The 27119-nt window shown below is 36.3% G+C and overlaps 2 protein-coding genes across 5 annotated transcripts in view; one reads left to right on the top strand and one right to left on the bottom strand.

Moving 5' to 3' along the window:
• CEP19 (centrosomal protein 19) overlaps positions 1–3051 on the bottom strand; it is a 5855-nt gene extending 2804 nt beyond the window's left edge. For 3 of the 4 annotated variants that reach the window (XR_006732678.1, XR_006732677.1, XM_045540018.1), the window contains exons 1-2: positions 2558–3051; positions 159–358 (exon numbers count right to left, since the gene is read on the bottom strand). Coding sequence is in view for 2 of the 4 variants with exons in the window: in XM_045540018.1 (XP_045395974.1) it covers positions 159–285 (127 nt within the window). In the remaining 2 variants the exon portion in view is untranslated. The remainder of the gene's footprint in view (positions 1–158; positions 359–2557) is intronic. The other variant, XM_045540019.1, reaches the window with a different exon arrangement.
• PIGX (phosphatidylinositol glycan anchor biosynthesis class X) lies at positions 2733–27119 on the top strand (the record flags this gene model as incomplete). The annotated part of the gene is made up of 6 exons (XM_045564782.1): positions 2733–3282; positions 6552–6615; positions 16472–16613; positions 20903–21116; positions 22819–22919; positions 26432–27119. Coding segments are annotated over 6 exons (1215 nt in total), but the record flags the coding sequence as incomplete, so codon positions are not given.

The raw sequence follows: 27119 nt of genomic DNA, 5'->3' as shown, positions 1-27119 counted from the left end.
TTTAGCCAGTGTCATACATCTAGTCTCTGAGTTGTGATTTGAACCTAGGTCTGTCTAACTCTAAAGGCCATGTCACTCCATTGCATGAGACTCAAATTGTTCTTATTAAGTAATTTAGAGAATATTTTTAAAAGGAGGCAAGAAAAAACATGAGGTACCTGAAAACTTTGAAAAGTTTCGGACCGGCATAATTCGCTGGCGACTTTTCCCCTTGATTTCATTCTCATAGATTAAGATAATAGCTGGAGGCTGGAATTTAATCCCACATTTCTTGGCAGTGTACATTATTCCCACATACACTTCAGGGTAAATCAGAGGAAATCTGATGAAAATGTGTTAATTGCATAATGACTTCCTGCTAAAGGAAAAAGGAAAAAAACAACTAGGTATTGGATAAATCTCACTGCCCTCCATTCTCCTCCCTGGCAGATCTGGCTCTAGTCCAGTTCTGGAGACACAGGCTCAGCCTACAAAGCTCAATCCTTCAAGGGCTGCCCTGAAAGTTCAGTTTTGCCCTGGGTTAGCTTCAGTCTGTTGGATCCTAAGATTCCCTGGTTCATCAAAGGATATAGGTTGGTTCACATGTGAGCCTGGGATTGCAATTCCATTTGGACCTCGTAAGTGTCCTGCACTGTTACCAGAGACTGTATATGAACCCCTGAGTCAGCCCAACAACTGAATGATAGGTGTTTTCTATTTATCAGTTAAGAAAGTATGTATCAAGCACCCTCTGTATTAAGGCACTATGAGTTTTTTGTCCTGAGAGATTCATTAGACCAGATCTGTCTATCTTGTACTTTCCCAATTATCTTACTCATTGAGCTTTTACTAATTACTTATTTAATCATCTATCTTTCCTTCTACTCTATAGCGACTTGAAGGTAGGGAGCATATCCGTTTTTCACATCTCAGCACAATACCTGAAACAGAGTAGGCATTCCATATATACTTGTTTAATGCTATGTATTAATATAAGATAGCCCCTGTATATCCTCTAAGTATTTACAGTCTAGAAGCCTGATCAAAAAGGCAGACCTGACACAAAATTAGTCTCTTCACATACAAGACAATAATGTTTACATGACTTTTATTTCAGCTTATTTGTTTCACTATATGATATTTTTCCAGTTACAAGAAACACAGGCCGGGTGCGGTGGCTCACGCCTGTAATCCTGGCACTCTGGGAGGCCGAGGCTGGTGGATAGTTTGAGCTCAGGAGTTCGAGACCAGCCTGAGCAAGAACGAGAACCCCTCTCTACTAAAAATAGAAAGAAATTAGCTGGACAACTAAAAATATATGGAAAAAATTAGCCCGGCATGGTGGCACATGCCTGTAGTCCCAGCTACTTGGGAGGCTGAGGCAGGAGGATCACTTGAGCCCAGGAGTTTGAGGTTGCTGTGAGAGAGGCTGATGCCACGGCACTCTAGCCCGGGCAACAGAGCCAGACTCTGTCTCAAAAAACAAACAAACAAACAAAAACAGTGATTATACATGTTTATTGTAGAAAACTGGGGCAAAGGAGGGGATTAGGAAACATACATAAAATAATCACCCTCGATTACTTCCAGTCTTTTACTAGGTATATATATATTTTTAAAGCATAACATTTTTTAATATCATACATACTATTTCCTGACTTAAATTTAACAACCTATGTGATTATTTTGTCATTAAATATTTTACTAAAATGCAGTATTTTATGACTGCCAAGTGTTTTGTCTTATGAATGTGCCATAATTTATATTGGTCACCACTTATTTTTGGACAGGAGAATTTTTACTCTTATGAAATTAAAATACATAAAGAACTGCTTTTTCAAATTCTTGTGGTCTGCCTTGAAATTGATGCCATGATCCTCCCCCACTCTCCTTCCTTTTCTTTTCTTCTCTTTTTAAATCAATACTACTCCCAGTTCACCTGACTAACACTGTTAGTAAACTCTCTAGGAGATCCCACACAGCACAATATAAACTCCACACATTGAAGCAAATGGCTGTACTGGTGAATGATGTATGCAACTGATACTCAAAATGCAGTTTGACTACAGACTCCTTTCTTTTTAAAATTTAACTTTAATTTTTACTGACATAATTTTGTGCTCTCTTTGGAATGTAAAATAATTCTATGAGAGAATAAAAAACTATTGTTCTCTGCCCTACTCTTCATAGGGAACCAGTTTCAATTTTTAAAGCTATGTCTTCCAAAATTTATCTCTGTATTTCTTAACAACATGCGTATACTGCTATTTTCAGTTTTAGATCGTATTTTTTGACATACACTCTCTTTCCTGTTTGAGACAAGCATTGGCCCTCAGAGCCCTCTGTTCTGCTCCAATCTGCACTGGATGCTCTCCAGATTCCACTCAGTTCAGAAAGACCGACAGTCCATGTACCTAATTATTCTTGCTGGATACGAATACATTTCTCCCCAGAGATCAGTGACTGCCCATAATCTTAATTATCCCCCACAGCACCTAAGGGGGGTACGGATTTCCCCGGGGGGTAGACGATCCTCTCCCTACTCACAATCCCACTAGTGAAAGGCTAACTTTCTTACCCTTAGAGAAATACAGAAGGCCCATCTTCTCCTGCAGGCCACCGTCTAAACCTCCGGGAGGGGGCTGTTTCCATCCAACCGCAGTGCACAGAGGAGCACTTCAGTCGATTGTGAGGGCGGGCGGAGCCTGGCGCTGCAGGAAGAAGCGAGAGCCACAGCCCTGCCGACGTGACTGTGGACCGAATCCCTCAGCAGGAGGCCTGAACTCCGCAAACACCTGCAAGCGGAGGTGGAGGCCGGACCAGGTCGCGACAAGCGAGCACCACGACAGCGTGCGGGGGGTTCACATTCCTGCCGAGCGCTCGCCGAGCCGTTCCCACAGCAACAGCCCGGGCGCTCGCTACCGCGCTTGCGCCGCTGTTCGCCCCGCCCCCGGCTGGACGGCGAGGGGCGGGGCGGCGAAGGGGACAGGGCCTGCCGCCTCACGCGGCGCCGGAACTTTTGCGGACCGGGGCTGCAGGTAGTGGGGTACGGCGGGACGCGCACAGAGCCCTCGGCCCCAGTCCCTGAGTCCGCGACAGCGCGCTCTAGGAGCGGCGTGAATCGTGTGCAAGCCCCTTTCTCCGTCCGCATCTGCTCCCCGCACGCCCCTCTCGGGCGTCCGCCCTCCGGCGTCCTGGCTGCTCGGGCCGTGGCTGTCCGGGCGGCAGCCTGGCTGCTCCTCTGGGCGGTGACTGGGCGCACCCCCTGGCCCGCCAGGGCCTTCACCGCCCCTTCTGACCCTGGTAAAGGGAGAGGCGGGGCTGCGCGAGTGCAGGCGGGGTTTGGGGGCCCCGGGGTGGGAAGCAGGCCGGACTCGCGAGTCCTCTCTGCTCCGCGGTTTGCAGAGGGCCTTCGGTTACCCAGCACGGGACGCTGGAATGGTAGGGTGCTCTGGAGGAGGTTAAAAACAAAGGCCGCGTGCTTTCCTCCTCCTTCCCGCCTCCCCTCTGGTGCCCTTAGCTGTGTGGCCAATCCTGGGTTTCTGGAGAGTCCGGCTTTGTTGTTCCGAGGCGACACTGGCCGCTCTGTTACTAAAGTATTGAAAAGGAAGTGCAGCCGTGAAGTGTCTTGGGATGATCTTGGAATGCGTGAAGCTTCTGACCACCAAGGGGCCAGTAAGGCCTTAGCGCTCTGTGAAGTGTGAGAATCCCGAAACTGAATATACAGACTGGGGAAACGACTAGTTTTATCAATATCTTTGATAATAAAACGGATTGGGCTGAGGTTTTATTTTTCTTTTTTTGACTCTGGGCTGGGCAAGCGAAGTGCTGTGGATCCAGCCCTGAGCCAAACACGGCACCCAGCCGTGATGGAACTTTAATGAGGGAGACAGACGCGTGCAGGAATAATTAAAATAATGTGATAACGTTTGATAGAGGAAGGAAAGTCAGTACAAACCCGGTGAGTTTCTCCAGCTGTAAAATGAGGATGTCAGACCAGTATCTGTCAATCAGTGCAGTGCTGTTTTTGTGCTTACATATTAGGTTTCCAAATTTATGAAAGGATTAGACCAAAAAGAATTTTTAAATAACTGGACTTGATGATCTCTAAAGGGTCTTCCATTGGCATTTTATAATTAAAAAGGGGTCGATATCCAGCGCCCGTTCAGGCTACCACAATCAAATAAAGTAATTTTTTTTTTGAGACAGGGCTCGCTATGCTGTCTGGGCTAGAGTACAGTGGTGTCATCATAGCTCACTGCAGCCTCAAACTCCTGGGCTCAAGCCATCCTCCCCTCCTGCCTGGGCCTGCCAAAGTGCTAGGATTACAGGTGTAAGACACTGCGCCAGCCAAATAAAGTAATATTTAAGAGGAAAAATCTTAAAGGTGAATTCAGATACAACAAATTCATTTTGAAAATGGTACTTTTGCCTAAAAGTTATAAATAATCTAGTATGTGCCATACTGTGGTTTTACAGTAGCTTTTCTACCATCCCAAGAGGAGTGACTTAGTACTCTCTAGTGTACATTACAATAGAATTTAAGCGTATTTTTTTTTACTTTGTTGCGTTATTGAATATTGTTCATTCTGTCTATCTGACTATATTTTTGCACCCGTTAACCATCCCCACTTTATCCCCTCCTTCCTGTTACCCTTCCCAGTCTCTGGTAACCATTCTACTTTCTGTCTCCATGAGATTAATGGTTTTTAATATTTAGCTCCCACATATGAGTCAGAATGTGTAAGATTTGTCTTTCTGTACTTCGCTTATTTCAGTTAACATAATGTTCTCTGGTTCCATCCATGTTGTTGCAAATGATAGGATTTCATTCTTTTGTGGCTATATAACATGCCGTCGTGTATTTATACCGCTATTTCTTCATCTGTTCATCTGGTGATGGACACTTGGGTTGATTCCACATCTTGGCTAATGTGAATAGTGCTGCAATAAACATGGGAGTGCAGGTCTCTTTTTAATATACTTATTTCCCCTCATTTGGATATATACCCAGCAGTGGGATTTTGGGGTTATATGGTAGTTCTAAGTTTTTTGAGGAACCTCCATACTGTTTTCCTTAGTGGTTGCACTAATTGACATTCTTACCAACAGTACACAAGGGTTCTCCTTTCTCCACCAGCATCGTTATTGCCTGTTTTTTTGATAAAAACCATTTTAAGTGGGGTGAGATGACATCTCATTGTAGTTTTGATTTGCATTTCTCACATGACTAATGATTTTGAGACTATTAATCTGATTGTTTTCTTGTAATTTAATTTATAGGTAGATATTAGCCCTTATTTCCCACTCTACCCCCATTAAAATTAAACATTATGAAGAAAAATCTGGATTTGTATAAGAGCTACATACATATATGTTTATTTGAGAAAATATTATATGCTTCTTCAAATACGATTTCTTCAAATAGCTGGGTGAGTGGAAGTATCTTAGGTTTTAAAAGCCAGGTAAACTTTGCTTCTAATCAGTCACTTACTTAGTTGTATGATCCTGAGCCAATTACTAATCCTTGTAAGTCCATGTTTTCGCCTGTGTACAATTGGCAATAATTTTGCCTCTTTTGCTAGGTTGTGAAAGTTAAAACACATGTGAAAGCCCCAAGTGGACGATCTGGCATACAGATATTATTTAACAAATGTAATTTTTTTCTATTCTTTTTTCCTTTCTTCAAGTGGTTTCACCTTTATGTTATTTTTCTTAATTCATCTTTTTAGGAATAAATCTTGTGGATTCAGCAATATTAATAATTTATGGTTTTATGTTTGTTTTAATGTTCTTCCCATAGACTTACAACTTTTGAAATGGGGCAAAGTTCCATAGCAAGGTGCCTGGCAGAGTTGGTGGTTGGTAGTAACTGAGTTTTTAGTTTTATGGTGCTTACATTGAGTAACAGTTTTGATGTCTGAATTCTGCATGGAGTCAGTATAGTGAGATTTTCAGATGTTCTAAAGTAAGTTTACAAAGGAACCCTTTGAACCTTTAAGTGCCTCTAGTTTTGATTTTTTTTTAATCTCTCCCAACACTTCCACAAGGCATAAATATACCATCTTTCTAATTTTGTAGGCATGGATATTAGAATATAGAAGTTGCCAGTATGTATCTGATACACAGTTTCAGTGAGCTAGTATTAAAACTCAGATTTCCTGGCTCTTTAGGCATTCTGTTCCTTTTTGGTGTTGTGGATATCCTTTATCACCTGAATAAAGTAATATTAATAATAACAAACATTTATATGAAGCACTTACTGTGTGCTTCGACATGTATTAAATCCTTATGACAACTAGCAGAGAGATAAACTATCTTGTCCAAAGCCACAGAGCTATTAAATGACAAACTGATTTAAAATCAGACAATCTAACTCCAAAGTAAACGTTCTTAACCACTATGCTATACTGGAAATAGATTTATATGTAGCTCAAATTGCCTAAATTTTAAAAGTTTTTAAATTGGTTAGATTTTCCAGGCAAGTAAAGCCTACTGACATAATTCCTTTCTAATTATTTAAATGTCGTTTCATTGAGTGCTTTTAAAAAAAGATCTTTTGGTTCTTACAGGCATAAGGGCTACTTGTTCTGAAATTATTTTGAGGCAAGAAGTTTTGAAAGATGGATTCCATAGGTAAGTTGCCTGTTGATTTCTACTTATGTTAAAATACTGTCTTGCTTGACCTTGAGGCTGCAGTGAGCTATGATCATGCCACAGCACTCTAGCCTGGGTGACAAAGAAAGACCCTATCTCCAAAATAATAATAATAATAATAATAATGTTTTAAATAATTTGGAGCAAAATGTGAATAGTTGAAACATGTATAAACTGAAAAATCACTGGCTTTCTTAAAGTTTACCAGTGACAGATTTAGTATATGTGGTTCACACTTTGAAATAATGATTATAATCACTGAGTGGAGAAAAGAAGAAGAAAAAAAACATACTGTTCCCCATTTATAGTCATCCTTTGATATCTGAAGGGAATTGGTTCCAGGACCCCCTGAGGATACCAAAATCCTCAGATGCTCCAGTCCCTTATATTAAATGGTGTAGTATTTGTATATAACCTGTGCATATCCTCCCATGTATGTTGTATATTTTATATATATAGCTAGTAGCTATATATACAGTATTCCATTTAATCTTCACAATGGCTGTGAGATGGATGATATCTTTATTACTTTTCTGATGAGGATGCTAGGGCTCAGAGAATTTAAATAATTTGGTAGAAATTGGGTGATAGAGCTCTGGCTCAAGTGTAATACTGTTATACTTCAAAGTCATGCTCTCAAGTACTATGATACAGTACTCTAAATCACTGGTTTTTTTCTTTTTTTGAGACAGAGTCTCACTCTGTTGCCTGGGCTAGAGTGCCATTGCATCAGCCTAGCTCACAGCAACCTCACACTCCTGGGCTCAAGTGATCCTCCTGCCTCAGCCTCCCGAGTAGCTGGAACTACAGGCATGTGCCACCATGCCTGGCTAATTTTTTCTATATATTTTTATTTGTCCAGCTAATTTCTTTCTTTCTTTTTTTTTTTTTTTTAGTAGAGACAGGCTCTTGCTCTTGCTCAGGCTGGTCTCGAACTCCTGAGCTCAAACCATCCGCCTGCCTCAGCCTCCCTGGGTGCTAGGATTACAGGTGTGAGCCACCGCGCCTGGCCTCACTGTTTCTTATTTACTAGATTTCCAAATCACCAAGCTATTTCCAAAAAGAAATTATCTTTTACTCAGAAGGCTGAGGAAGGAGAATCCCTTGAGCTCAGGGATTTGAGCCTGTAGTGAGCTATGATTGTGGCATTGCATTCCAGCCTGGCTGACAGTGAGACCCTGTCTCTTAAAAACAAAGAATGACAAAACCCATAAAAATATCTTCAGAAAATATAAATCCCAGAATTGTTTGAGACCCTCAGAAAATGCCAGTAATCATTTTTTCAAAAAGGCTTTTTAGTTGTGTTTAGAGTAGGTGTCGTTAGTCTTGCTGCTGGGATGGGTAAAGGATTTAAGAGATTATGAAGTAGAGCTCTAGCTCTTCTTATTAGAGTTGCTTCCACTCTGGAAAGGGCCAAGAAAATATTGGTAGTGGGGAACTGAAGTGCAGAATATGTAAAGGAATTATACAGAAGGGCCTAACTACTGTAAAGGAGTTCAGGATTTCCCCTCCCTACTGAACTATATTTCATTACAGTAGGAGAAAGATTGCTAAGCTAATGGTTGCAGTCTTTGGATAACCTGGGAGTTAGGGAGAACTATAGAATATTGAGGTTGATGTAGATTCTGGGCAAAATTCTAGACCACATTATTAAAAGGATGGTTTGTGAACACAGAAGTGGTGGTCTCTGGAAACTGGCATGAATTTATTACAAATATTTCCTGTATAGAGTTACTTGATAGGTGAATCAAGGAAATGCTATAGTTATATCTGATTTTCTAGAAGACTTTTAATGAAGTTTTACATGTTACATTTGTGAACAAGATGAAGAAATGTGGACTGGAAGATAATACAGATAAATGACTTCATAAAGATTAACGTATACACCCATATCATGATTAACAGATCAAATGTCATCTTGAAGGAAGTTCCTAAAGGGTTTCTGTGTTTTAAAAGATATTTTTTTCTGATTATAAAAGTATTATCTGTTCATAAATACATGTATAATGTCCAGAAGGGAAGAGTATTCCACCTTTATAGAGGCATAGTGAAATAGTGGCTAGAAATGTGGGCTTTAGGGTAAAACTACCAGAATTTAAATCTTAGCTCTTGGATAAGTTACTTATCCTCTCAGTGCCTTGGTTTTCTTACAAGTAAAATAGGAATTAATAGTACTAGTTCATAGTTTAATAAAAAATAATCTTCATTGAGTTTTGACAAATATGTACACCCATGTAACTACCACCACAGTCAAAATATAGAACATTTTATCATCCTACAAAATACCCATGTGCTACCCGCTCCCAGCCCAACCACTGATCTGCTTTCTGATGTTACAGATTTTCTAGAATTATATGAATGAAATCATACAATATGTGCTTTTTTGTATCTGGCTTCTTTCACTCAGCATTGTGTCATTGAGATTGATCCATGTTCTGTGTAGCAGTAGTTCTTTTTTGTTGATAAGTGCTGAAATTTGTTTAAAGTTGTTTCCAGTGTTGGGCTATTATAAATAAAGCTGCGATGAACATCTGTGTACAAGTCTTTGTGTGGACATGTTTCCATTTCTCTTGGGTCGATACTGAGATGAGTGGAATTGCTGGATATATGATAGATATATGTTGAACCTTTTAAGAAACTGCCAAAATGTTTTCCGAAGTGTTTATACTATTTTAAATTTCCACCAGCAATGTATGAGAGTCTGTTTCTGCCACTTCCTTGACAACTCTTGGTATGGTCAGTCTTTTTAATTTTAGACATTCTGGTGGCTGTGTAATGGTATCTCCTTGTAGTTTTAATTTGCATTTCTCTGATGACTAAAAATGTTCAGCCTCTTTTCATGAGCCTATTGGCCACTTGTATATCTTTCTTTGTGAAGTGTCTGCTTAAATTTTTCATCCATTTTTAAACTGGGTTGTTATCTTGTTGAGTTGTAAGAATTCTTTATATATATATTTTTGATATAAGTCCTTTGCCAGGTACATGCATTGAGAATATTTTCTCCCAATCTATGGCTTGCCATTTCATTTTCTTAGTGAAATCTTTCAAAGAGTAGAAATTTCTAATTTTGTTGGAGTCCTATTTATTATGTTTTTCTTTTATGGATCATTGTTTTTGTGTCCTGTGTAAGAAATCTATGCCTATTTCAAGATCATGGAAATTTTCTTTTAAAACTGTTACATGGAATATGATCCATTGTGAATTAATTTTTTATATATTTTTAGTAAAAGTTGAAGTTAATTTTTTTCCATATGGATGTCCAGTTGATCCCAGCATCATTTGTTGAAAGGACTATTTTTTTCTCAGCAAATTACTTTGACACATTGGTTGAAAATTAATTACGATATATGTGTGGATCTATTTCTGCTTTCTATTCAAACTATGGCTCACAGGCCAAATGGCCTTGTTTTATATGGCCTTGAGCTAAAAATGATTTTTATATTTTTAAAAGTTAAAAAATAAAAGCAAACAAAAATATGCAACAGAGACCTTATGTGGCACGCAAAACCTAAACTAGTCAAGCTCTTTGTAGAAAAAGTTTGCCATCCCCTGCTCTGTACATCTATCCTTAGGCCAGTAACATTTCTCTGATGGCTAATAATGTTGAGCATCTTTTCATGTGCTTATTGGCCACTTGTATATCTATACTATCGTGATAATTGTAGCTTGGTAGTATGTCTTGAAATCAGGAAGTATGAATCCACCAACTTTGGGGTTTTTTTCAAAATTGTTTTGGTTATTCTAGATCCTTTGCATTTCCACCTAAATTTTAGAATTAGCTTGATGATTTCTTTAAAAAATTGTGACTGGGATTGTTGAAACTCTGGATCAGTTTGGAGAGAATTGGTATGTTAATATTAATTAATGAGTTCCAATCCATGAATATGGCATCTCTGTTTATTTAGGTTTTTTTCCAGTTTATAACAGTGTAGCTTTCAGAGCATAAGTCTTACATATATTTTGTTAAATTTATTGCTAAATATTTCATACTTTTTTGATGTAAAGGGTATTGTTTTAAAAATTTCATTTTTAGTTTGTTGCTAATAATAGAAATACAATTCACGTTTGTATGTTGAACCTGAGTCCTTGATGAAATCCCTTATCAATGCCTGTAGATTTTGTGTCAGTTCCTTAGGATAGTCTACAAAGATGATCATGGGTTTGCAAATAAAGACAATCTGTCTACTTTTTATTTCTTTTTCTTACTTTTTTTAACTGGGTAGGATCTCTAATACAATGTTCAATAAAAGTGGTGAGAACAGACATTCTTGTCTTGTTCCTAATCTTAAAGGGAAGAGTCTAAGTCTTTCACCATGAAATATGATATTTGTGTTAGGTTTTTTTGCAGATAGCCTCTGTCAGTTGAGGACATTCTCTTACATTCCTAGTTTCCTGAGAGTTTTTTTCCATGATTGAGTGTTAAATTTTGTCAAATACCTTTTCTTCATCTATTATGAAAGGATCATCAATTATTCTATTAATATGGTGAAGCACATTGATGTTTCCAATAATAAACCTACCACTTGGTCAAGATACATTATCTTCTTGAAATATTAGTGGATTTGATTTGCTAATAACTTGTTAAGGATTTTTACTTCTGTGTTCATGAGGGCTTTTGGTCTATACATTTCTTTTGTTGTGATGTCTTCTGGTTTTCGTGTCAGGGCATTGCTGGCTTTATAAAATAAGTTGGGAAATATTTCCTCCTCTATTTTCTGATTGTCTTATGCATCATTGGTATTATTTATTCTTTAAGTATTTAATAGAATTCAACAGTGAAACCATCTGAGCCTGAGGTTTTCTTTATGGTAAGGCATTAAATATTTTTTAATTTTTAAAAAATTTTTATATTTTATACAGATTCACAGCAAAGATAAATTTTTTTATTAGAAATGCAAGATATACAGCTATTCAGATACTCTACTGTGTCAGTTTAGTAATTTTTTTCTTTCCAGGAATTTGTCTATTTAAGTTGTTTAATTAGAATAAAATTATTCATAATATTTCCTTATTGCACTGTTAATATGGACAGATTGTGTAGTAATGTTCCCTTTTTCATTCCTGATATTGGTAATCTGTGCTTTTTCTCTTTTTTTTTTGTGATCAATTGAGAGATTTATCAATTTTACTGATCTTTGCAAAGAAAGCATTTCATTGATTTTTCTCTGTTATTTGTCCACTCTATTTCATGGATTTATGCTGTATTATTTTCTGCCTTTTACTGAGTTTAATATTTTCTTCCTTTTTAGTTTTTTTAAAATCGTTGATTTTAGACTTTTTTCTTTTCTAATGTAAATATCTTTGCATTTAAAGCTATAAGTTTCCCTCTAAGCAGGGTTTTAGCTGCATCCTGTACATTTTGACATATTTGTTTTCATTTCATTTACTTCAATATATTTTCTTTTCTTTTTTCTTTTTTTTCTTTTTTTAAACAGGGTCTTGTTGTCACCCAGGCTACAGTGCAGTAGCATGATCATAGCTCATTGTAACCTCCAACTCTTTGGCTCAAACAGTCCTTCTGCCTCAGCCTCCCTTGTAGCTGGTACTATAGGTGCATGCCAGCACGCCTGGCTAATTAAAAAAAAATTTTTTTTGTAGACATGGGGTCTTTCTATGCCACGCAGGCTGGAGTTCAGTGGCCCAGTCATAGCTCACTGCAGTCTCAAACTCCTGGGCTTGAGTGGTCCTCCTGCCTCAGCCTCCTGCGTAGCTGGGACTACAGGCACATGCCACCATGCCTGGCTAATTTTTCTATTTTTTGTAGAGACAGGGTTTCATTATATTGCTCAGGCTGGTCTCCAACTCCTGGCCTCAAGTGATTCTCCTGCCTCAGCCTCCCAAAGTGCTGGAATAACAGGCATGAACCACCATACCCAGCTTGGATTGGTCTTTTTATTCTTGCATTTCTCCCTGAAGTCTACTTTTTCTGATATTAATATAGCCATGTCATATTTATTAAGGTTTGCATATCTTTTCCATCCTTTTACTTTTATCTGTGTCTTCATATTCAGTGTGTTTCTTGTAGACAGCATATTATTAGGTGTTGCAATTTTATCCAGTCTGTCAGTCTCTGCATTACAATTGGGGTCATTAGACCATTAATTTTTAATGTAACTACTGATATGATTGGTTTGGTTTAAATCTATTCATCTTGCTACATTTTTTCTATTTGTTCCATCTAATCTTTTCTCTTTTTTCTTGCTTTATTTTAAATACATTGAGTATTTTTTAAGCTTTCCATTTTATCTTCATTTTTGGCTTATTAACTGTATCTCTTTCTTTTTTAACTGGTTGCTTTAGGGTTTACAATGTGCAATTGTTACCTATCACAGTGTATCTTCAAATAATATTATTCTACATCACAAATACTATATGAGTCTTTTATCAGAATAGTTTCATTTCCTTCTCCTCTCCTTTATGCTATTGTTGTCATACATTTTACTTTACATTTTACTTGTGTTATAAACCCCACAATATATTGTTATTAGTTTTGCTTTAAACAATCATATTTTTACATCATTTATTTTAATTGTGATAAAATACCCATAATGTAAAATTCACCATCTTAACTTTTTTTTTAAGTGTATACTTTGGTAACATTAAGGACATTCACATTGTTGTGTTGTCATCAACACTGTACATTCGTAGAACTCTATTCATTTTGTAAACCGGAAATTCTGTACCTATTAAACAATAACTATCCATTCTCCCTTCACTCCTGCCCCTGGCAATCTCTATTCTACTTTCTGTGTCCGTGTATTTGACTATTCTAGATATCTCATGTAAGTGGAATCACATAGTATTTGTGACTTTCTTATTTCATGTAGCATAATGTTCTCAAAAATTTGTCCATCTTGTAGCATATGTCAGAATTTCCTTTCTTTTTAAAACCCAATAATGTTCCATTGTATGTATATATAACATTTTGCTTACCCACATTCATTCGTTAATGGGCATTTGTGTTGCTTTTCTCTTTTGGCTATTGCAAATAATACTGCTATGAACGTGGGTGTACAAATAGCTCTTCAAATTCCTGCTTTCAGTTCTTTGGGGTGTATACCCAGAAGTGGAATTGCTGTGTCATATGGTAGTTCTATTTTAATTTTTTGAAGAACTATAATATGTTTTCCATAGTGACTACACCGTTTTACATTCCCACCAACAATACACAAGGGTTCCAATTTATTAATCATATTTAAAGCAAATAAAACATGAGAAAAAAGTCTTTCATATTCACCCACATATTTACCTTTTTTCCCTGCACAACAGGGTCTCTCTCTGTTGCCCAGGCTGGAGTGCAGTGGCGCAATAATAGCTCACTGCAACTTCAAACTCCTGGGCTCCCGTAGTCCTCCTGCCTTGGCTTCCTAAAGTGGTGAGATTATAGGCATGAGCCATGGTACTCAGCCATTTCTGATGCTCTTTTGTTTGTTTGTTTATTTTTGAGACAGATTCTTGCTCTGTTGCCCAGGCTAGAGTGCCATGGCATCGGCCTAGCTCACAGCAACGTCAAACTCCTGGGCTCAAGAGATCCTCCTGCCTCAGCCTCCTGAATAGCTGGGATTACAGGTGTGTGCCACTACACCCAGCTAATTTTTTCTGTTTTTAGTTGTCCAGCTAATTTCTTTGTTTTTTTAGTAGAGACAGGGGTCTTGCTCTTGCTGAGGCTGATCTTGAACTCCTGACCTCAAGTGATCCTCCCATCTCCGCCTCCCAGAGTGCTAGGATCACAGACATGAGCCACCACACCTGGCCCTGTGATGCTCTTTTATTTCTTTGTTATAGATTTATGTTTCCATCTGGTATCATTTTCTTTCTCCCTGAACTTTTACTATTTCTTACAGTGACAGAATCTCTTTGTGTTTATCTTAGTCTTTATTTTGCTTTTATTTTTGAAGGATTTTCTTCCTGAATATAAAATTCTAGATTGACAGCTTCTTTTCTTTTAGTACTTTAAATAGGTTGTTCCGTTGTCTTATTACTTATTCTTATCTTGGTTACTCTCTACAGAATGCATCCTTTTCCTTTGATAACTTTTAAGATTTTCTTTTTTTTTTTTTCAGTGATTGTATAATAATATGCCGTGGTGTGATTTTCTTTGTGTTTATCCTGCTTGGGGTTTGTTGAGCTTCTTGGGTTTATGGGCTTATAATTTTCATGAAATTCAGAAAAATTTCAGGCATTATATCTTCAAATTTTTTTTCTGTTAAATTCTCCCACCTTTTTCAGGTACTTCAATTATGCATATACTAGACCACTTGATATTGTTTAAATATCACTGAGACTGTTTGTTTTTTTCTGCCTGTTCTTTTTTCCTCTCTGTGTTTCAGTTTGGATGGTTTCTCTTGCTCTGCCTCCAATCACTGATCTTTTCTTCTTTAATATCTAGTTGCTTCTAATCATATCTGGGTAACTTTTTATTTGAGAAATTATATTTTTCATCTCTTGAAATTACATTTAGTTTTTTAAAAAAAAATCTTCTTTTTCCCTTATAATGTTCAAGTTTTTCTTGAAATCTTTGAACGTGTTGGACTTATTTATAATGACTGTTTCAACGTCTTTGGTTATTTTTGTCACTTCTGTCATTTTAGGTCTGTTTCTGTTGACTGATATTTTTCCTGTTTATTGGTCACATTTCTGTGCTTCTTTGCATGTTTAGTAATGTTTGATTGGGTGCTGAACATTGTGAATGTTTTGAATATGATCATTGATGAGGGTGAATTTTGTGATCTTTATTTTAAAAATGTTGGGCTTTTTTTCTGTTGGTAGTTACTTGTTTATCAGCTTGATCCTATTAACCTTTTCTTGTATAGTTCTAAAGTTGCTAGGGGTGGTCGCTCATGCCTGTAGTCCTAGGACTTTGGGAAGCTGAGGCAGGAGGATCCCTGGAGCCCAGGAGTTTGACGCCACAGTAAGCTATGATCATGATCATGCCACTACACTCTAGCCTGGGCAACATCTCTAAAAATAAATAACTAAAATAAAAAATAATGTTAAAGTGGCCTTTACTCTAAGGCTAATTTATCTACTAAGGCTCTACTGTATTGTGGCCTCTGCTGAATGCTTCAGTCTGTGTGTTCTGGTTGGTTGGAACTTGAATGTCTTCCGAGCCAATGTGAAATTTTGGAATTTTTCAATTTTCAGTTCACTTGTCATTTTTTGCCCAGTCTTGTGGAGTTACACCTTACTCATGCTTATCTTAGTATTCAGCAAGGGATTCCTATTTGGATTTTTGGAATTCTTTTTCCACAGGTTTCTCTGTGGAATTTACTACTGTGACTTATAACACTTCAGTCTCCCTAAACTTCTATCTCTGTTTCCTCTCATAAGCAAGAATACTGTGCTATGCTTTGAATCTCATTCCCTGCACTGTTTCAGATCTGCCTCCAGATGGAAAGCTGGGATAATGACACATTTAGGTTTATTATCTATTTAAATTAATATTTGTATATGGGGTGAGGTAGAGATCAATGTTTATTTTTGTCTGTATAACTATTCAGTTGTTCCAATATCATTTGTTGAAAAGACTAACCTTTCCCCATTAAATTATGTTGCTACCTTTATTGAAAATACATGTGTGACTATTTTTGGACTTTATTCCTTTCCACTGATCTTTGTCAATTTTCACACTAATGCTATACTGTGGCTTATGATATGAATTATGAAAGATCTAATGGCTGATTCTGACATAGTATAAATATTTCATTTGACTTTATAATCTACTTTTGGAAAATGAATTTGAAATATAGTGTTTCCACTAATACGAATATAGTGTTACGTTATCTTATTTAAGAATTGAATGAAGAGATTTACTGTGAATGTACTTGTCTTACAGAGACCTTTTAATCAAAGTGAAATTTGGAGAAAGCATTGAGGACTTACAGACCTGCCGACTCTTAATTAAACTGTACATCCCAACAGGACTTTTTGTGGATCCATATGAGTTGGCTTCATTACGAGAGAGAAACGTAACAGAGGTACAGTTATTAGAGGATTTTTTTGAGAGAAAGTAATTTAGGGATGCCATAATTTGGATTAAGGACAAACAGTAGATAAGACAACACTGTAGCATTTTTTTTTCATTTTGTCAAAGTGTATAAAGTGACATTTTTAGAGGTAGAATGGGAACATTGTTCAACAAGTGAGTGATACTTGTCAGGCATAAGCCAAGTAAATTGAGTTAGTTAAATGCTTTTTGGCAGGATGGTTCATAGTTTAGTGACTAACACAATTATATGTGTGTGTTTGTAAGTCTTGAGAACATTAATGGCCAGTAGTTAGTGCCTCAACAGCAACTTTGTTAATTGAATAGACATCTGCATAATTTTGGTATGTGATGTCTATTTACTAGGTATCTATATGCCAGATATCTTCATTTTTTCAGAGGAAACAAGGTAAAATTAAGCATTAAAGAAAGATTGTGTCCCACACACTTTACATAAATTAATCTTTATAACAGCGCTGGAGGTAGTATCTTCATTTTATAGGTAAGGCACAACGAGGCTAAATAACTTATCCAAGATCATATAGGTAAACAGTAGAGCCAAGAAATGAATCCAGGGTTGTCTAGTTCCAAAGTTGTTGCTCTTCCCAGATGTGAACCTTATGTTACCCCTTAGTTAAGAGTTTCCCCAATTTTGGTAAGGTTCACCTGGGGGTACTTTTTGTACAGATTATTGTCTTCCTGGGAAATCTTGATTTTTATAGGTCTAGGTTGGGCCCAAAAATCTGTTTTTAACAACCCAAATGATTTCTATTAAGAAATTTTGGAGGACTGTGTATTCAGGGCACCTTGAATCTATGCTCCTGGGTTGAAAAAAAAAAAAGAAAATTTGAGAGATATTGTCTTAGTTCATAACATTAATCTACATATGAATTTTTTTAAATGTAAAATAAAAAAAAATCACCCTTTTGATGTGTACAGTTTAGTTTTTAGTACGTTCACAAAGTTGGGTAGCCGTCATCACTATCTAATTCCAGAACCATTTCCAAATGAAACCACTTATTAAGCTCAATTTTTATTCAGTACCAGAAGTGAAATTTTTTGAACCATCACCAAATAACCCTTTTGTCAACAGAGCCCTCTCTGAAGACCAAGTTGCTGTTTCCACCTGCCTTATATCGCAGTTTAAATTCATGTAAAAAAGTATTCTCAATTTTACCATATTTTTATTTCTATGTCCAAAAAAACACCAAAAAACAACTCAAGAGGCCAGGTGAAGTGGCTCCCACTTGTAATCCCAGGTTTGGGAGGCCGAAGCTGGATGATTGCTTGAGCCCAGGAGTTCAAGACCAACCCAAGCAACATAGTAAGATCCCATGTCTACGAAAAATAAGAAAAATTAGCCAGGTCTGGTGGTGTGTACCTGTAGTCCCAGGTACTTGGGAGGCTGAGGTGGGAGAATGCTTGAGCCCAGGAGTTTGAGGCTGCAGTGAGTTATGATTGTGCCACTGCATTCCAGCCTGGGTGATAGAGCAAGACCCCATCTCAAAAAAACCCCCAATAATTAGAGAAATTGAAGATCACAATTCATCATAAATTCTAAATAGCACAATCAAGAATATGCTGTATGTCAGTTTCACTTATATTTAATTTTCAACTGGTCAAATATTGGCTATTTTATATTATTTAACCTAATTGAATAGTGGAATCAGTTTGACCTGTCTTTGAATCTTGGCTCCTGCACTTATTAGCTGTATTGTTTAACTACTCTGTTACTTCATTTGCTCATTTATATAATAGGGCTAATAGTTCTACCTGATAGGGTTCTTATGAAAGTTAGAGGAGTTAATGTTTATAAACCACTTAGCGAAATACCTAGCACATAGTAGGTGCTCAAAGAAAGGTACCTTTATTAGTACCAGGTCATATATGTATATATATAGACACACATATATACATACACACACACACACACTTGTTTATGTGAGACAAAAATTTGGGCTAGCCAGGTGCAGTGGCACATGCCTGTAGTCCCAGCTACTTCAGATGCTGAGGCAGGAGTATCTCTTGAGCCAAGGAGTTTGAGGCCAGCCTGGACAACATAGCAAGACCCTGTCTAAAAAAGAAAAAAGGGGAAAAAAAAGGAAAAATTTTGGCTCCATGTTGTTTTGGTTTTTATCTAGCTGTACCCAAAGAGAGTTCATTGATATATTTCTAGCATGAGATCACTAGTAGTCTTCCTTAGGACTCTGCTCTTGACCCTACTGGTTAACATTTTTATCTTTAAATAAATGGATTTTGGGCTTAAATAAAAATACAGAAGACATGATTATCAAATTTGTAAGTGCCATGTAGCTGTCAATAAAATCTCAACAACTTACAAAAATGGACTATAGCTAGAAAGTTAAAATTTAATAGAGGTAAGTTCAATGCCCTGCATTTCATTAATAAAAAAGTCAATCACTTAAAAATAGGATGAGTGTTACTTAAAGTTTTCTGCAAAAAGTGCAAATGAAAAGTATAGGAATGAATAGGTGGAACACACGGTTTTTAGGTTAGTGAAACTATTCTGTATGTTATTGTAATGGTGGATACATGTCATTTTACATTTGTCAAAATCCATATAATAAACAATATAAAAAGTGAACCGTATTGTAAACTACAGACTTTAATAATGTATCAATATTGGCTGAATAGTAATAAATGTATTACAATAATACCAGATGTTGAGTATGTGGGGAGTGGTGAGGAGGTATATGGGAACTCTGAACTTACTGCTCAATTTTTCTATAAACCTAAAACTGCCCTAAAAAATAAAGTCTATTTGTTTCAAAAATATAGATAGATAGATAACATACTGAGATAAGGCTGCCAAAAAGCTAATGTAGGTCTTGCCTAAAGAAGGTAATATTGTTACTATATGAGTATTTTAAAAGGAAACTAATATGATGAATGATTTGGAAACCATGTCATAGAAACCAAGAGAACGGTGAATATTTCTCTGATTAGGAGAAGACTTAGTGATGGTAATATGGTTGCTTTCTGATATTTGAAGGACCCTTAATGAAATAAACAACAGATTTGTTGCAGACATTGTAAACAAGAAGAACTGGTGAGTGTTATAGGCCAGTACATAAAGTTTCTACTCTTAAAAAAGAAATGACCTTTAACAGTAGATAGATTGAGATGATTCAAAGTAATGAGCTCTCTACAGTTATTGAAAGTAGTCAAGCAGTGACTGGATACCTGAAAAATACCTTTGTTGGAACAGTGGTTTAATTTGACTACTTCTGAGGTCCTTATGACTCATGAGATTATAGAATTCCTTGACTTTTGCCAGTGAGCTCTGTTACTGCTGTAATTAACTGAAAAGGAACAACATGTGAAAAAAAATGTAGCACTTGGTGTCGCTGTCAGATAGGGAAATTAGGATGCTCACTGTGATGGGAAGGAGTTAATGCTGGTTGTTTCTCTAAGGTATATCAGGGCTTTGCATAGAGAATCTAAAGGACAGTTGTGTGTGTGTTTCTATGTATGTCCATACATGCACACACAGATTATATAATGCCTTTATGTATATATACATATATGTGTGTACATAAATATGTATGTGTGGATATGTATGTATAATAAATACATTATAACTCAGAACTAATTTCTGCATTTTCACTTTTGGTGTATAATACTGTACTTATTTTAAAATGGTTTTTATAATATTATTTTTTTAAAAACTCATTAACTGTTTTTTCCATTAACTTTTTATACCCACTATATAGAGAGTGCTGACATTTGCTTTGACTTCCTGACCACAGTGCTCTATCTTACTCACTGCCGTCTCACTTGCTTCTCTGAAGAACAGGAAATTATCAAAGTGATACCAATCATTTTAACTCAATACAGGTTTAACTGTTTTTGTCATAATAAACTGTTTGTTTTTTAATAATTAAACTGTTTTGTCAGTAAGCATACTTACTGAATAATGCTATATTTATTCACAAAATTTTTCTTGGTACCTGTTTTGTCATCTTAACGAGACTAATAAGGAAATTTCACAAAAATAATTTTTATTAGTGGGAAATTTGGCACCCTAGAGTATAATTTCCTGAGTTTTCTTTTAGTAAGCAAATTTTTATTAAATACAGGTGACATCCTATGTTTTCTACTTAAAATGGAGGATGGAAGGGGAATGGAGATTGTTTATAAGGAAGGTAAATTTGATACTTCTGTGTATCTGTATAGCAGTCTTCTGGTTTTAATTTTGTTTTTTTTAATCTTCCTGATTCATTTCTTCTTTTCAATTAATATTTGTTTTCTTTTTGACAGGCAGTGATGGTTTCAGAAAATTTTAATATAGAAGCTCCTAACTATTTGTCCAAGGAAGCTGAAGTTCTCATTTATGCTAGACAAGATTCACAGTGCATTGATTGTTTCCAAGCCTTTTTGCCTGTGCACTACCGCTATCATCGGCCACATAGTAAAGATGGAGAAACCTTTATCGTAATCAATAACCCAGATTTGTTGATGTATTGTGACCAAGGTGAGGGTTACAAGTCTTTTCTGAGAGTTGAAAATAAGAATAAAGGTATGGTGGCAATTCTGCAGTCTAGGACAAGGATGCCAAAGCATGCAACTTTCTTTCTTTTTAACTTTTTGATTTTAAAATAAAGCACAGATATAGAAAAACTATACAAATATATAGTTTGGTGAATTATTATAAGGCAAATAGCCTTGTAACTACCACCAAGGTAAAAAAAAAATAGAACTTTGGCAGCTACCCTAGCAGCAGCTTCATGTATTCTGTCCTAGTCATAGCCTCCTTCTTCCCTCTAAGACTAATTCACTATACTAACTTTTAATCACTTCCTTGTTTCTTTCTACTGTTGTTAAAGATGGGCATTCTTAAATACTTTACCTTAGTCTTTTCCATTTATAAAAATCTGGTATTTCCATTAAGTCTTTTAATTTACAGGCTTCCCTCTATCCCTTTCCTTTCTTCAAAACTAATCTGTTCAAAGTAGAGTTTCTCATAGTTGGGGTTTTGCTGATTGTACTAATGATGCAGTTCATCATGTTCCTCTGACTTCTTTATTTCCTTGAAATTGGCAGCTGACTGCAGAGCTATAATCAGATTTAGGTTTGATTCCTTTGGCAAGACTATAGGTGGTGCTATGTTCTTTTATCAGTAGTCATATAATATAAGTAGACATACAATATGTGCTTTTTTTTTTGCAACATTGATCCACATTGCCCCTTTGCTGCTTTCTGTTTCTTCATACTGGTATTGCAGGACTTGTGGTTTTGGTGTTTTGTTTCCACTTGCATGTATTTTGGTGTTTGAGGGGATACTTTATCACTGGTTTTGTTGCAAATTTTGTCTATTATGAGTTTTTGGTTTTGCTGTGTAATTGTTCTTTCTGTTTTTATGTGGGGATTGGGGTATATTTAAAAAAACTACATTTTTGCCTTGCAGTCTTCTCAGAATCAAGACTTTTTCTTCAGTTTAAGAAGCTCCTTTCAGATTTTGGTTCTTTGTGTCTCTAAATTTGGGCTGACTTAGAATATTTATAAAAGTTAGTAGCACTGTTACTAAAACCTGGAGATGGGAAGTTTTTACTAATACATTTGCTACCATCATACCTTTCATGATGACAAAATTTTAGTATATGTGCTGCTGAAGCAAGGACCATGATGAGAAAATTAAAAAGTGCTTAGCTATGTTAGCTTTGCTCATCCATCCTAGTTTTCTGTTTCTATTAATTGTACCTTTTACTTACCCTAAATAAAATTTGAAAAAGTGCCCCTCCTGAGAGCACATCAGGGGTTCTGGTATTGTTCTGTTTTTTGATTTGAGTGCTCTTTTATGGGTTTGTTTCATATGGAAATTTATTTGGTTGTACATTTATGATGTGTTCACTTTTCTGAATGTATATTATATGTCACAAAAAAGTTTACATTAAACTTTTAAAAGAGTAGCCCCTAATTTGAATGTACTGGGATTTGTTAAGAAGTTGTGTTCAACTTCTGCAAAACCTTTGTAATTTTATAATTTCTTAGCATTCACTAAAAAAGGATGCTAAAATAACAGTATGTGATAGATGGTTCCAAATCATGTATGTAATATATTAAAATATTTGAATATTTTTATCCCAACATAAAAGACTTCTGTTGAGATTTAATACAAGCCTAGCCTTGAGTACTAATACAGGTTTTCTAATATCGTTTTCTATCACTTTTCTCAGAGTTCCCAATTTTGAAATGCTGGGCTCAGTCACAAGTGGCAGCTCCTTGTGCTTTGAAGAATAGGGATATCTGCCAGTGGAACAATATGAAGTATAAATCAGTAAGCTAATATTTTATGTTGTATTTAGATCATGCTTCCTCATTTAAAACTCCTTCTATAATGTTTCTGCCACATTTAATAGATTAGCATTTTATATGCTAACATAGAAATTTGTTTTTTGTTTGTTTTTAATGTTTCTTTGCTGCTGCTGATAACCGTATTTCCTTATTTGAGTAAAATCACAGAATTACTTAATTTTGGGGCTGGAGATTTAGGGTTAGTCCTATGCCTCATTGGTCCAGAACATAAGTATAGCTGATATGCTTTTTAAAGGTGTGAAATGGCAAAGGAAAACAGTGGCATGTTCATCTAGTTTTCCTTTATCAATAAAACTTTATTTTTATTTAGAGCTTTTCATTAATTTTTGAGCAGCAAAATAAACTAACTTCATTATATTACATAGAATAAGTAGAAAAAGGAAAATAAAACGCAAAAGTATCATTTCAACTATGATAAAGTTTCTAGATGGTTGTATTGCTATTTTATATATAAATCTTGGCAGTTTCAGGCCATTTTAGTAGTTTTAATCTCCCCAGCTTGTTTTCAGTTACTAAATCGAGTATAGTATTAATGTTTAATACTTCGTTAGCACTGGCTTTGTCTTAGGAGTCTACAGTTTTCTGCTTACCCTCTTCATGTAGTCTACTTCTTTCCTCTCTTCAGAGTGCTAAGTCTTTGAACAGTGTATCGCTTTCTCTCTTTTTTATCTTTTGTTCCCCTTTTATGAGCTGCCTTTTAACTGATGTGTGTAGTTTATTGTATATGTTTCTCCTTGTTCTTAATTCTCTTTAAGTCCTGCTTTCTTTGATTGAACGGCACAATCTGTGTCATCATTTTTACAACTTACCTTTTTTTTGGTGGGGGGAGACAAAGACTCGCTCTGTTGCCCGGGCTAGAGTGCCGTGGCATCAGCCTAGCTCACAGCAACCTCAAACTCTTGGGCTTAAGCAATCCTTCTGCCTCAGCCTCCTGAGTAGCTGGGACTACAGGCACGCACCACCATGCCTGGCTAATTTTTTTTTCTATATATTTTTAGTTGTCCAGCTAATTTCTTTCTATTTTTCGTAGAGAAGGGGTCTCACTCTTGCTCAGGCTGGTCTCGAACTCCTGACCTCGAGCTATACTCCCACCTCAGCCTCCCAGAGTGCTTAGGATTACAGGCGTGAGCCACCACGCCCAGCTGTTTTTACAACTTAATTTTACAAGAAGTCAAATGAGTTTGCAACAAAAATAGAATAAATTTAAACCAGTAGACACCATAACTGTCAATCAGATGACCATAAGACAGATTTATTCACATGTACTATTGTGGATATTTAGATTTGAAGTAATTTCCTTGTCTACCAGCTAGCTCAGAAAACAACTTATGGTAAAGCCTTACTACAAAACACTGCCGTTTTGTATTGGAGAACTTTCTTTGAACAGACAGTTGGGAAGATGGATAACTGTGCAGATATCTTATGCGATGTAGCCATTGCCATATGGTACCTGAATTTTTTTTCAAACTCTAAAATACATCTGGAGAACTGCGTTTGATTTTTTTATGTGAATGAAGAGTATGCTTAATGTTTATTTATTATTTCCTGACTTAGAAAATTACTAATAGGCATTGCTACAAAATAAGTAATGACCCTATTAAAACATTTTGAATTCAGCTTTCCTTAAAAGTATGTAATTTGAAATAAGAGATCATAATTAGGCACTTTAAGTATATTATTAAATTTTGTATTATATTTATTCTTTACATATACCAGAAAAATAGGTGACCAATTGCTAAGGTGGTATTCTGTGCTAAGGTTTGTTGAAGGTGTCATTTTTTTGAAAGATATTTTTCAGAAAGCACTTTGTTACAGGTTGGGTTGGTAACTTTAATTTTTTGAGTTGTGACATTATAATTCAAGTATTTATAGAAAGAAACCAAAAATAAAAATATTCCCAAGTTACCTAAATTTTAATGTTTTTAAAACTTATTTTTAAACCATAAATTTTCCCAGAGTTTCTAGTTGAAGCCCTTTATCTTCAAAACCAAATAGAAAATAGAAACTAAGTTGAACATAAGGGAATTATTGCATTGCTAGTCATGGTAAAGGTCACACTCAGTGGTTCAATTTGTGAGTAACAAACTTTTAAAAGCTATTTGGGGACAGAACGTAAAACAGGAATGAAATGATAACTTAGTTTGATTATTGTTTTAATGTTTTTCCTCTAGGGCTTCAACTTAGATTTCTATATTCTAGTTTGAAACATAGTAAAAGGAAGTAAATGTTTATATTGATTACAGAGGTAACATTGGGATGTAGCAGCAGTCCTCAACCTTTTTGGCACCACGGGCTGGTTTCATGGAAGCCAGTTTTTCCAGGGGGGTGGGGGGTGGGAGAGCTAGGGAGAGGGATGATTTCAGGATGATTCAAGAACATTACATTTATTGTACACTTTATTTCTATTATTATTACATTGTAATATATAATGAAATAATTATACAACTCACTATAGTGCAGAATCTAATGCTGCAAATCTGACAGGAGGCAGAGCTCAGGCGGTGATGTAAGCAGTGGGGAGTGGCTATAAATACAGTTGAAGCTTTGCTTGTTCACTCATGCATCCCACCCACTCCCCCACTACTCACCTCCTGCTGTGTGGCCTGATTCGTAACAGGTTACAGACTGGACCTGTCAGGGGCCTGGTGGTTGGGGACCTCAGGGATATAGCTTTTCTTTTTCTCCTTTTTTCTTTCCTCCTTATATATTCCCCTTCCCCTTTCTCTTTTCCTTCCCCTTTCCCTTCCCCCTCTTTCCTCCCTTTCTCTTTCCCTTTTCCTTTTCGACAGGGTCTTGCTCTGTTGCCCAGGCTGGATTACAGTGGTGTGATCATAGCTCACTGTAACTTCAAACTCTTAGGCTAAAGCTATTCTCCTGCCTTATCCTCTCGAGGAGCTAGGGCACGTCTGGCTAATTTTTAAATTTTTTTGTAGAGGCAGGTTCTCACTATGTTGCCCAAGCTGGTCTTGAATTCCTGGCCTAACAAGATCGTCCTGCCTTGGCCTCCCAAAGTGCTGGGATTATAGCCATGAGCCACCACACCTGGCCTCAGATATAGCTTTTCTTATATTAATATACTTAGCTTTATGTAAAAGGGAGAAGTCAGAACAAATGAGAATTAACGAATTATTGTGGGAATTGAGTTTGATTCTGTAACATTAAATGAAATATTGGATCCAAAAGCATCATTCAAACAATAATGTTATATATATAGTATAGCATTGGCTGCAAGATATTTAAAAGAAAGCCGGGTGCAGTGGCTTGTGCCTATAATACCAGCTACTGAGGAGACTGAAGCAGGAGGATTGCTTGAGCCCAGGAGTTTAAGACCAGCCTGGGCAACATAGCAAGATCTTGTCTCTAAAAAAAATAGAAAAGAAAGAAGAAGATCAAATAAAATAAAAAAAATAGTGGCTTCACCTTATGACATGCATTTTAAATGTTTCTAACTTCTCTATCCCTTTCTCTCCATAGGTATATAAGAACGTGACTCTACAGGTTCCAGTGGGACTGACTATACATACCTCTTTAGTATGTTCTGTAACTCTGCTCATTACAATCCTGTGTTCTACTTTGATCCTTGTAGCTGTTTTCAAATATGGCCATTTTTCCCTGTAAGTTTTATGCAGTTAAGTGCTTTCTATAAATCTAAATAAGACCTAGTCATTTGTGACTACAGGCGTTCTTCTAGAATTTACTTATTACTTTTGTCTTTTGTCTTCATTTATGGATGAAATTATGTTTACCAGAGGAAATTTTGGGTCATTCTCAGCTAATTCCAAAATTTAGTGCTCTGTTGCGTAGAACCTTGATAATCTTCAAGCATCAAGTGGCGATAGAGGAAACTTAATTCTGTTGAATTAATATGTATTTTGTGAGAAGTTGATTTTGTCTTCATTTGGGATAGAAAAATGAGTTCTTTATTTAGTAGAAACAAATTATTCCTATTTTGTGAATAGAAACCTTTTAATTTAAGCTAAAAATTGAAACCACCATTATAAATAAGAATAAAATAATTTGGATGAAGATCAGTTTTATTTAAATGTAAATTTCATAAGAATGTTAAAGCCACTTTTCCAGAGTTTCAAAGAAAATCATTAAAGTAGAACATCTAGGAAATTATTAATATCAAAATTGATTATTCCTTTTTAAAGCCCAGGCC

This window comes from Lemur catta, chromosome 1 (assembly GCF_020740605.2).
Source record: "Lemur catta isolate mLemCat1 chromosome 1, mLemCat1.pri, whole genome shotgun sequence".
Taxonomy (NCBI): Eukaryota; Metazoa; Chordata; class Mammalia; order Primates; family Lemuridae; genus Lemur; species Lemur catta.
The sequence above is the reverse complement of the archived record's forward strand: the minus strand, read 5'-3'. Positions and strand labels throughout refer to the sequence as shown.